Source organism: Motacilla alba, chromosome 5, assembly GCF_015832195.1.
Source record: "Motacilla alba alba isolate MOTALB_02 chromosome 5, Motacilla_alba_V1.0_pri, whole genome shotgun sequence".
Taxonomy (NCBI): Eukaryota; Metazoa; Chordata; class Aves; order Passeriformes; family Motacillidae; genus Motacilla; species Motacilla alba.
In genome coordinates this window covers 57,749,250-57,761,759 of record NC_052020.1, presented here as the reverse complement: position 1 = coordinate 57,761,759, position 12,510 = coordinate 57,749,250, and the positions used below count along the sequence as shown (strand labels likewise).

At 50.5% G+C, this 12,510-nt stretch overlaps 1 protein-coding gene across 3 annotated transcripts in view; it reads right to left on the bottom strand.

Annotated features, from left to right (window-relative positions):
* Positions 1–688: 688 nt before the first annotated feature.
* Positions 689–12,510, bottom strand: part of ARMH4 (armadillo like helical domain containing 4) — a 57,497-nt gene continuing 45,675 nt past the window's right edge. Inside the window, exons 6-8 of one of the 3 annotated variants that reach the window (XM_038139261.1) lie at positions 9,235–9,266; positions 4,925–5,059; positions 689–4,742 (exon numbers count right to left, since the gene is read on the bottom strand). In XM_038139261.1, the coding sequence (XP_037995189.1) occupies positions 4,674–4,742; positions 4,925–5,059; positions 9,235–9,266 (236 nt within the window). In that variant the 3' untranslated portion in view covers positions 689–4,673. The remainder of the gene's footprint in view (positions 4,743–4,924; positions 5,060–9,234; positions 9,267–12,510) is intronic. The other 2 variants (XM_038139262.1, XM_038139260.1) reach the window with 2 other exon arrangements.

Below are 12,510 nucleotides of genomic sequence, written 5' to 3'. Positions count from 1 at the left end.
AGGAGCAGCTTTCTCCTCCCCTGCATTGCCAGAGGAGCAGCTTTCTTCTGCCCTGCATTCCCAGAGGGAGAGCAGGCCCATCTCCAGCAGCCCTGGAGCTTCAGAGGAAAACTCCAGCCTTGTCCAGGATTCCTGCTCCAGCAGAACCACAGCTGGCCCTGCAGGAGGGCTGAGCCACCATGGAATGGCACTGCTGCCACCACCCTGACCCACAGGGGGTCAGCTCCTGCTCTGACTCTCTCAGTGATTTGTTTTGTATTACTGCATTGTTTATTTTATTTTTATTTTCTTCCCTAATAAATAACTGCTATTCCTGCTCCTGTATCTTTGCCTGAGAGCTCCTTAATTTCAAAATTATAACAATTCAGAGGGAGGGGGGTTACATTTTCCATTTCAGGGGAGGCTCCTGCCTTCCTTAGCTGACACCTGGCTTTTCAAACCAAGACCCAAGGGACTTTGGGGTCATCACAGCCTATAGCAAACACCTACTTCCAGGTGAATCCTACCCTAAAAGTGCCAGCCTGAGGTTGCCCATGGCTCCTATGACCCCTGCAAGCCCAGCCTGAGCCCTTGCACCGACCGTGCAGCCTCGAGAAAGAAACACAGCACCCAATTCCTCCAAGCATCACTTCACAGCTTTGCCTGGGACACGGAATGAACCACAGGTCAGGGAGACAGGCACTCAGAGTCAGCTCTGATGGACAGCTTTTTATTTCCCAATGTTTTCCTTTAACAAAGTGCTACATTCCATAGTTACAGGATGAGGAGCTGCTCCTGTCCACAAGAGAAAACCACAAGGAAGCATAGGGGCTGCTCACACCTCTCCATGGAAGCAGAGCAGTCCAGAGAAGCCTCACCAGGTGAACATCTGGCCTCAGAGACACCTCTAGGGATCAGCAGCCGTGTGGTGGAGGTGCATTCCAAGGGGGCAAGAGCTGCCAGGCAGGCTGGTTCCTCCTGTCAGAAGTGGGGCTGGAGATGCCAAAGCTGTTGTGCAGTGCCTGCAAGGAAATTCTGCCTTGTGCTATCAGGGGAATGCAGAAGGGAGGTGAGTGGCTGGTCCTGTGTGGAGTCCAGGGCTTGTCATTGCTGCAGTGACATTGCTGTGCCAATGTCACCACCCTCAGCACTCAGGGCCTTGCAGTTCACCCAGCACTGGGGATGAGGAGGGCCCTTCTTGGCTGCTTTCCATGCCCTGCCTCTTCCAAAAGAACCTGCAGGTTTGGCAAAGCAGAGGCAAAGATTCAACCAGCAGGGTTCAATCAGGCCACTGGAGCTTCAGCTCCCACCTGAACCCCCATCCCTCCCTGCTGCCATCTGATCATTCCAAGGGAATGAATCCAACTCCAGGAGCTGTGCAGAGGATATTTTTCAGAGCCCAATCCGAAGTCTGTTGGCCTTGGATGAGAAGGGAAGGGGCTGAGTGGTGCTGGTGCTTCAATGACCTGCAGACACTGCAGGAAATTCAGAGCTCCCAAGGCTCCCACAAGCTTCCCTTGAGCCACAGCTGGCTCTGACTGCCCACCTTGCTTCCAGTTCAAGCTGAAGACATGGGCACCCTCCAGGGCTGACCAGAACCAACCATTCCACAGAAAGCTCCCCTCCAAAAGGCCAGCAGCTGGCCTCTCTGCACTGCTGGGCAGCTGGGGAAGCTCAGGTCCCATCCTTGGGTGAAGGATTTCAGAGCCAGAGTCAGGCCTGGCAGTGCAGACAGATCACAAGAAAAACCTTCAGGAAATCCACCTAACTCCTAAGCCTGTCTCCAGCAGAGACAGAGCCCACGTTGAACTGTGCATGCAGCCGGGCCTCCCTTCCTTGTTGACCTGCAGCATCCAAGCCACCCCTGCCACGTCCTCTCTGGTTCTGAGGACACCAGGGCCCCCCAGAGATGCAGTAAAACCCCACTTCCATCATTCTGACTGGCAGTGCTGCCTTTAATTCCACAAGTTCATTATGCTGGAGAAAGAGAAGAGAGACAGGGAAGCTGATTGCTCCTGCTGAAAGGCAGTGTTTCCCAAACTGGGGATTTATTAGCACAACAAAAGGCCCCAGCACCTCCCCACCCGCCTTCCCAATCCATCAAACTGACAGCCCATCCATAAGGATCCTCCTGAGCTGCCACAGCTGGGCTACTTAAACCAGCAGCCTTCCTCAGCCATCCCTCCTCCTCCTCCTGACTGACCCAGCAGCTCTGTGTTTGATCAGATATTTCATCAGATATCCACCTTGCAATCCCCACCATGCCTTACCGGGAATAAATCATCCAAGAGCCCAAGGGACAATATTTCCCAATTCCCAGCAGCGCCAGACAGCCAGCAATGATCACTGGACTGTAACACCAACCAAGCATCTCCAAGCTCCAAGAGACTTAGGAACGAGCAGGAAATAGGGAGAGATCAGTCTGGAGGGAAAACTTCATCTTAACTTGGAGTGACCACTGAGTGTGTGAGAAGGAGGCCTGAATTTTGGAGTTGCCAGTCAGTGCCTCTTAAAGATGTGGAGCTGCTTTTAGCAAGGCAAAACCCTCCTGGCTGATATTTCAGGAACAAAAAAGGAGAGACGCACTGTGGAGCCCTGGCTGGGGGGTATGAAGACCCCCAGCCCACCCCCAAATGTTGTCTCCCCAGGCTGCTCCCCATGCACCCACAGGATGGATGACTGAGGTACCACACACAGCTGCTGGACTGGAAGACTGAGCATTAGAGCAGCATTTTGAAACCAGGGTGTCCCACCTGTCCTTGTCCAGGTGACCCAGTGAGGGTCACAGGCTCAGGAGGGTGCCTGGGCTCTGCTGAGCTGGGGTTCTCCAGAGCTGACCATCACACCTGATGATTTAATGTCCAGAGCAGGCCCTGGCCCTCTCAAGAGAGAGCTCACCTCAGGAGGGGCTCCTGAAAGTCTTCCCTGCCTTGCAATCTTACTGACACTTCCACAAGACATTTCCCTGCCATCTGACAGGCTTTTCCACCTCCACAGGCACCAAATCCTGCTCCTGCCCCTCCTCAACCTCTCCTCCCTCCCACTTCTCCAAAGGCTCAGGGGGATTGAATCTCAGCAGATGTGTGGTCTGCCCTTACTTTTCTGCTCATTTCTCCTCTGGCAACAGTCACTGTTCCTTGCAGGAAGGATGATTCCCCACAGAACAGCCATTCCCACCTCAGGAGCATGGATTCCCACCTCAGAAACAGGGATGTTTTGCATGTCAGATTGAAGTAATCCCACAGTGGGGAAGCAGAGCTCAATAGTGCAGCCCTTTTCCTGGCTATTTTGACAACATTTCTGGGCAAAGCTACATTATTCTCCCCTGCTCAATGCCTATGACACCTCAAGCACTGTGTCCCTCAGTGCTCAGGACTAACAGGTCACCTCCACAACCTCCTGCACCCATCTGTGCTATGAATTAACCTTTCTCCCCACAGCCAAGGGTTCCCAGTGGGGTCATCTCACCCCCCACAGCTGACATTTCTCCAGCTCTTGCTGTTTTCCCACTGTCAGCCACAAATCCCTCAACAGTGACAGCACCTGCTCCCCAAGCTTTAGTGCCTCTGTGTATTCCATGGTTTGGACACCAGTGGCCCAGGAAATCCATGGCTGCCCCATCCCTGGAAGTTTTCCAGGCCAGACTGGACGAGGCTTGGAGCAACCTGGTCTAGTGGAAGGTGTCAGGGCTGGCACCAGGTCCCTTGAAAGTCCCTTCCAGCCCAAACCATTCCGTGAGACAAGAACCATCCAGATCCCCCAAAGGTGCTGTTGTCCACTCAGCTTTCAGGAGCTGGAAATGTATTTTCCAGTGGGGTAAAGGGGTTCAGAGGCTGCACTCTCATCCCTATGGGAATGCAGCCTTGGAAAGAGAAGAACCTGGAGCTAGTGTCCTTCCAGGAGGAGGCAGAAGCTGGGGAAGTCTCTGACCTGCCTCTTTTCTCACCTCCTTGCACACTGAGCAGAAGCCAAGAGATGCAGGCAAGAGCAGCCATCAGTAGATGAGTGCTGGTATTTATTGTGCTGTAACAGACAGTGCTGGTTGGAAATGGACAGGGAATGTTGAGCTGGAATCAATGCTGAGGCCATTCCTGTGTCTCCAAGCAGTGTGGAGCAGTGCTGAAGGAAGAAAGGGGTGAGAGTGGGGGCACCCAAGGGCAGAAAGGTGCTTCAAACTGTATCAAGAACCCAGTACGTGGGCACTTCTCGGGCAGCCGGGGGTACAGGTCAGGCTTACAACTCATTAATTAAGCAGAGCAGCTAATCTTAGCACTAAGGAACTCTAGCTCAGGTAATGTAACATTTAAAATGAATTGGACAGAAGTCATTCACAGTAAAGATTTCCATTCCTGGGATGGGTGAGAGCTATTGTTATGATTAGATTACTGCCAGCCAGGACCAAAACAGTACACCAGGGCAAGAGGAAAATAATCATCCACATGGAGCAGCTCCAGCTGTGGCTCTGAATGAGGCGCCGGGGGGCGAGTGTGAGATCTCCACTACTGTATCAAAACAAACACCACGGGTGGCACACGTAGAGCATAGCATTGTCATTGTCATTGGGCTGGGGACAGACCCCTGCCCGGGGCAGCCGAGGGAGCAGCGCTGCAGCAGAGAATTCGCTTGTTCTTCTCCTCCCCCTCTCTCCCTCCTCTGAAAAGTCACGGGCTCTCCCAAGGGCACTGCAGTTCCACTCAAAATTCATCTTCAGAGCTGTCGGCCAGGAGCATCACTCGGTCCTGCATGCTGTTAAATTCCCTCTGCTGGGGGAGGAGAACAAACATCAGAGAGGTGCACGGGCAACAAGGAACCAAATGGAGAGAATTTGGATGTCCCCGTCCCGTAACCGAGGTGCCCCAGCTCAGACAGACCCCAGCCAGGCTGAGTTTGCCTTCCAGCCAGGAGGGTTCACAGTTTCCATACCTTCCCTTGGCAGTTTCCATACCTTCCTTTTGTGCCTCTTGGAGCCGTTTCTCCTCCGGCGATTCATCATCTTGATGCTGTAGAGCGCTCCCAGGATGAAGAGAGCTCCAGCTATTCCAACTCCCACAGGAACCAGCATCCCTGACATGTATCCTGCCTAAATGGAGGAGAGAGTAGCACAGCAACACTCCCAAAACCATCCTTTCAGAGCCATTTTGCAGCCCAAGGACTGCAATTTATCCCTATGGCAATTTCCTCAAAGTTTATTGGATTTGAGCCCCCATCACCTGCCTGCACAGGATGATTCCTCACTCCAGGAGCAAGATGGTCACCAGCACAACTCAGCTTTTCCTGACAGACATTTACTGGTGACACGGTGACAGCCAAGAACCTGCACTGCCTGCCTGCCTTTAGGAGGGGGACATATCTCTCAGAGATGGGCCATTGTGTGTTGGAATCCTCTTCTGGGTGGAGGGATTATAAAACAGAGGATGGGGCAAATGACAGGGGCATGTAAGACTGGTGCTGATAAACTCAATTAGGAGGAGGAGGGAATGGGGTGAACAGGTTTATTGGCAAGTGATTTGTGACACCAACAACTGGTTGGGAGTGGGGGGGGGGGGAAGAGAGTGGTTTTTGTTTTGAAGGAAAACCTTGGCTGCCAAAGGAAAGTGATCTCGAGCCACTCTGAGGCCTCCTCAGCTTTGTACTCAAAATCTCTTAGCCAAATGCTTTGCCTTTGCATGGGAAGGGGTCCCCTGCATGGCAGCAGGATGGTGACATAGAGGGAGGGCACACACACCCTCAGGTGGCCTTAAGGGGAGCACAGCAAAATTACCCAGCCCTAATTCAATTGCTGTGATCAGTGTGTTTGCACTGCCCATTACAACAAAAAATACAGACAGCATGGCTAATCTAAAATTACACATCTAAACACTCTAAGTCCTTAGGAAAATATTCCCACGTGCTTGCTATTTTATATTTTACTGCTTTAAATGAAAAGGAACCTAAGTTTTCAAGTACTGCCTCAGAATCCTCACCGAATTTGGGCTGGTGGGCTCAGTGTTGCACTGGAGGCAGGTACAGCCTGACTTCCCTCACCCTGCAGCCACAGTCCTCTGCTGTGCCAGCTTCTCCCTCTGCCTACTACACACCCCAAAAATCGATTTTACACCTGCCAAGGGACACAGGCACCAATTGTGAGGACTATCAGACAGCTCCCAGTGAGACTCAGCCCATTGCTTACAATCACCTGCCTTCATCCGGTGTACACTTACCTGGAGAATGACAGTAACAGCTTTCATCTGGGACACCAAGGAGGGCTGGTTTGCTCCCCCCAGCCCCTCCAGACCCTACTCAGTGCTTTAAACTGTAACAGCTCCTCTGTGTGTGGATCCCAAAGCTCGAGGGATCTCCAGCTGCATCCTTCAGATTCCCTGAACACCCTCCCAGAACACCCAGCCCTGTTCAGCTCAGGTGCTGGGGAGGGGCTGCAGCCTCAGCCCAGCTCCCAAAAAAGGAGGTTAGTGAGGACACAGCTGAAGGCTGTGTCTCTGTGAGGCAATTAAGGTGCCTTAATTGGGTGACCTAATTAGTGCAGCGTGGGGTTTTCTATTTGTGGAACTTTGCTGCTGGCATGGGCAGTGAGGGGAGGCTGCAAATGGCTTTGAGCTGCTGTCCAGCTGAGTTTCCATGTCAGAAGTCACAATGAACTCAGCCTGTCTGTGAGCCTTTATCACACCTGATCAGCCCATGGCCTTTTACAGGTTTCCCCCAGCCCCCAGATCAATGTTTTATACCCCAAAAACCTGTGATGTGATGCAAATCCAGCCCTTGTGTGTCTTGCAGCCCAGCTTCTGAGGGCTTCTGCACTTTCTTGATAGAAAACCCCATTTCACAGGCCAAAGCCACATTTTTACCCCTTTATGGGGAAGTTGTAGCTTCTTTAGGGATGCTTTGAATACACCCAATCCATGCTCAGGACCTTTCTAGCCCCGCTGGGCTTTGAGATAACAGCAAGACAACTTGAGAGGATCCCCATGTCCATTATTTGCCCCACCAAATGCAGCATTTGCACAGTGACTGCAGGAGACCAGACATAAATCTGTCCCCGACCCTGTGCTCCTGGTCCCACAGCCCCACCTGAGGGACAGGGAAAGACATTTCTCTCAGAGATGTCCTGAAATTCTCTTCTGAATGGAGGGATTAAAAAACAGAGGATGGGGCAAATGAGAGGAGCACATGGACTGGTGCTGATAAACTCAATTAGGAAGAGGAGGGAGTGGGGTGAACGGGTTTATTTGGAAGTGATTTGTGACACCAGCAACTGGTTGGGAGTGGGGGTGAGTGGTTTTTGTTGGGCTTTTCTAAGGAAAAATGTGTTCCAGGTGAAAGATCCCAAAGAAGGGAGGTGGCTCAGGAGTGAGTCTCTCTGGAGTGGGCACCAGTGGATCCTCAGTTACAGCAGTGCTTGTGCTGGGCACTGCCACACAGCCCAGGGTCTGCCTGCACGAGGTTCAGACTCTGCAGAGCTCTGCTGGAGACAGGAACATGCAGCCCCTCTGCAACTGGCAAGGACAGAGGTGGCCAACAAGGTGACAAGAGGAAAAGACAAGCTACCGCTTCAGGCACCGATGTCCCCAAGCTGGTGCTGTGCTGGCATGAGCAGTGACCTGTGCATGCTGCAATCCCTCCAGGCACACTGCCAGCCTCGGGGGCTGCTCTTTACCTGGGCTGGGAAAACCATTCTCTGTCCTTGCAGCATCTGCTCTGGATGAATCCCAGGCCAAGGAGACTCTAGACTTGCTCTAGACTTGCCTCCTTCCTAGTGCAGGCAGAAAGGCAACTCAGCAAGGCTGGGCAGGAACCCACCTGAAACCCTCCCACCCCCCAGTCCTGGAAAACAGACACCAGGCCCTGTTCTCTGCTCTGACCTGAGGTAAAACAGACACCAGGCCCTGTTCTCTGCTCTGACCTGACACTAAAACAGACACCAGGCCCTGTTCTCTGCTCTGACCTGACACTAAAACAGACACCAGGCCCTGTTCTGTGCTCTGACCTGACACTAAAACAGACACCAGGCCCTGTTCTGCGCTCTAACCTGACACTAAAACAGACACCAGGCCCTGTTCTGTGCTCTAACCTGAGGTAAAACAGACACCAGGCCCTGTTCTGTGCTCTGACTTGACACTAAAACAGACACCAGGCCCTGTTTTCTGCTCTGACCTGACACTAAAACAGACACCAGGCCCTGTTCTGTGCTCTGACCTGATGGTAAAACAGACACCAGGCCCTGTTCTGTGCTCTGACCTGATGGTAAAAGTGCTGCTGAAATTTGGGGTGGAGCTCGTGGGAGGGCTGGGCTGGCTGGGTGAGTCTGCCTAAGCTTAGGGATGGGTTTGCAGAGATCACTCCCACTCCTTGGGATGGTTTTTGTTTCTACTGACTCTGACCCTCTTCAAGAATTTCCAAGGCCTGTTGAGTCACAAAATGTTCTTGCTGTCACCTCATTTCCAGCTTCATGGCTCTGCTGTCAGCAGCACAACACTTGGAAGGCTTCACAACCATTCTGAAATGTCAATATTTGCTCCAGGGCAGCAGAGCTCAAAAAGCCATCGCTGCCTGTGGCTGGCACAGCTCCTGATTGCATGGAGCAGCCCCTGGGATGGCAGGGAGGAAGGATCGGGGTCTGGTACCGTGTTTATCAGTTTTGCTGTGTTTGATCATTCTCCTTGCAGGGATTTGCAGCACATGGAGGTAGGAAAGGCCTCATGCAGAGGCACTGGCATGGCAGGCAGCCTCTCACCAGACAGCAGCACCAGACCCTCTTGATTTGGATCCAGAACTGAGCTCAGCATGTAGAGGAAAGGGGTGGAACTAAGTTTTTACCTTGGGGTCCCTGGAAACATTCTAGGTCAGATTGGACAGGGTCCTAAACACCTGGTCTGGTGAAGATATCCCTGCTCAGTGCAGAGGGGCTGGACTAGATGGACTTCCAAAGCTGCTTTCCCACCAAAACTATTCTAGGATAAGTTAAGGAGAAATTTTAAAAAGTAACTTGGGTTATCTGACAAGGTCATTTTCTGGTGCAGAGAAATCAATCAAACACTTCTGTCCCTCCTGCCCTTAGTTACAACCCATCAGGGATTTTTTTATGCATTCACACCACTCTATACCAGCAGCATCTGGTTCATTTGCCTCCCAGAAAAAAATTTAAGCCCTTTCTCCACTGTCTGTATAGAGATAAAGAACTGCACTGACATTAATTTATTTATTCCTGCAAGTGAAAGTGGTTTTGCTTTGAAAGGAATTGAAACACTGAGCTTATCCTACCTTATCTTTCAGCTTCTCCATCCAGCTTCTCACTGAAAAATAAGGAAAAATAAAAGCTGCAATCATGTTACTTCTATTAATTAGTAACAAATGATAGTGATAACATTAAAATAGACAGCAATTAAATTGACAAGCTGATAAGGCTGAACATTAGATTCCCTCTTTTCTCATTCATGAGAAAAAGCAAATGCAGCAAATCAACACAAGAAACTCTTGGAGTGAGTTGGCAGGCAAGTAGCTCACCTTTGGCTGAGCAATTCACATCTTCAGAGTGATTTAAAAAGGAAAATAAAAACCAGTATTTCAGGTTGTGCGTTTTTGACCATCACTTCTCATACAAACACCAGGGTGTCTGACCAGGAGAAAACCTTTCACTGCAGTTGTTTCCTTCCACTGGCCTCCTCTGTGTGGATATTCTTCCCTGTATTTTGTATAGGCTGCAATGATGGCTAAAAATGTATTTTTCACTGCCTTTTATTCCTCTGCTTTTCTGGACTAGCCACTGCCTGCTCTGGGAAGCCTCCAGAGGGCTGGGATGGCACTGGAGGGGCTAAAGCACTAACCCAAGCAAATTTATACTGCCAGCACTGCGACTTTCTTCTCCTGACAGTTAAATAAAATGTGAAATATGACAGCTGAGAATTGAAATTGTGTAATGGCAGGTGCTTTGGGATGGAATATTCACTGATCTCCAAGAGCTGCAAGGGCTCAGCAGTGGGTGCAGGAGTCACTAACACCGCAGGGCACTGGGTGTGTCTGCACTGCACCAGGGGCAAAATGCCCACATGGATCCACCAGGATTTTAACAAATTCCTGCTCATAGGTAAGAAGCAATAAACAGTTAAATATTGGGGTTTTGGGGGGGACTCAGCAACTGTGTTTTTTCAAGGATTCTCATCTCTCCAGGAGGACAATGCTAAAGGCACAGGGGAGTCTTGGATGCAGCAATGTCCTTCTGAGGGATATTTCTTCCAGGGCACATTAAATCCAAAATGTAACACACAGTTTATGGATTTAGACCTGATTTCCAAGCCTGCTTTGTTGTCAAATGTCCCTTCAAAGCTTGAATTAGCAATATCAGTGTCTGCATCACTCAGAGCACTGTTCTGAAAGGAGCCTTTCTGTGAGTGGGGAGGGGACACAGGAGGGCCAGCAGCAAATGGCTGTTTTATGTCTCAGATACAACACAAGTTCAAAGGCATTGGAATACTCCCTTTGAAGTGTTAGCAACATAACACCTTCCAAATAGATGGATCCCAAATTAGCTAAAGGTGTGTGAAACCTTTAACGTGTGAAAGAGGCGCAGGTGCACTCATCTCCGATGGGGAGCTGAGAAAAAAGATGAATTATCCAGGAGAGGGACACACACAGCACTAGAAGAGGACAAGAGGTCGTGTTTTATCAGCTCTTCCCACCATTAGTCTTGGCCTGCATAGACTAAGCCATACAAAACTCAATTTACGGAGCTGCCACCACAATCCTCCTCTGCCAGCCCAGGCATGCATGCCCTGGATTCACAGATTCACAGAATCACTGGGTTGGAAGAGACCTTCAAGACCATCAAGTCCAACCCAGCCCCAACAGCTCAACTCAACCCTGGCACCCAGTGCCACATCCAGGCTTTGTTAAACACACCCAGGGATGGTGACTCCACCACCTCCCAGGGCAGACCATTCCACAACTTTATCACCATTTTTTTTAATCCCTTTATCCCTTTATCCCTTTTTCCTAATATCCAACCTGTATTTCCCTTGGTGCAGCTTGAGGGAGCTCCCGGTGGAATCCCAGAGAGGAAGGAAACCCTTGGCTGCCCTGGGCTGGGTTTCCAGGTGTGCCACTGCCAGGAGTGGTGACAGTGGCTCAGCCACACAGCTGCAGACCCACAGGGCTTGGGGACAGCATCCACATGTGCACCTGCAGTGCTCAGCTGGCCCAAACCCCAGCTGAGCACAAAGCCTATTTTTACACCTCTCCCAACAACTCCAAGGGATCAGTGATCTCACCAACAGCCGACCCACTTTGCTGCAGCTGAACAACAGCAGCAATTAACTCCAGAGGATTCCTGCCAAGGCAGAGGCAGGGGCTGAGCTAAGAATATTCTATTACCTATTTTTAATGAACACAGATGCTGGCTTTGTTCCCCTCTGCTCCACCAAACAACAGCAGCACCCAGCAGCTCCAGAGTACAAATCTTTATTTGCTGTCACACATTTGTTTGTTATTGAACCCAGCCTTGTTTTCAGCCATGAGGTGCCTTTGGAAATTAACCCAGGCCACGGGAAAAACAACCCAAGGTGATTCTCCCTGAATATGTGCCTCTCCAGAGGATGCTCTAGTGCAGCCACAGCCTGTGACCTCTGCTGGAGGAAAATAATGGCCCCAAATTAATGAGATTCAGGCAGGAGGTCAGAAACCCTTCAATGTCCTGGCAGGACTGCACCAGGAAGGAGCAGAGAGTGCGGAGCTGTCACAGCCAAGGTCCCAGCCCTGTCAGGCTGAGGCCAGGACAAGTCAAGGAGCACTGGGTTACCATGAATTACAAACACTTCTCATGTCACCCGTGCATTGTTCTAACACCTGGCAGGAGATCACAAGCCCCTGTGTCACCCAAACTGAGCACTCACTGCTCCAGTGATTTACCCATCTGTGTGTGGCTAGGAGACAGAGCATTATTCCAAGGTAGAATTGATATCTGTGCTAAGCAGCTACCATCAATTAATTCTGGGCTTCAGGCTCTAATTATGCAACAGAATCCATAATTAATATTCTGGCTTGCTCTTGGTGTGGCTGGCACCTTCCCATGAAATGCAGCACTCTCCAAGAACACCAGGTGACTTGCCAATGAGGGCAAGCAAATAATTAGTAAGAAATACTCTAGTCCATGTATTTTTCATCACCCCCTTTATTCCTCCTTTCTCTGATTGCTGAATGTCATGAAGAAATTCCAAGAGTCTCTGGGTGTGAATTACTAACAAGTGTCTGCAGTGCTGGCTCATCTTCCACAGCACTTTCAGGATGGTGACTGGTCCAAACTCTCTGCCTCAGCTTAATTTTGATCCCTTGGTTTCATGGGGAGCGAAGTAAGATGAGCGTGGAGCATTTCAGCAAATTACATACATAATCTGACATTTCCTCAGTGATTTATATAATGTCTGCATCTCTGCAAATTAATTTTAAATAACATATAGCTTAAGATTAAGCCAGTCAGGAGCACAGAGGAGCACACATGTCTGGCACTGGCCTCAGAGCAGCCCAGGATGAATTCAGACAGTTACA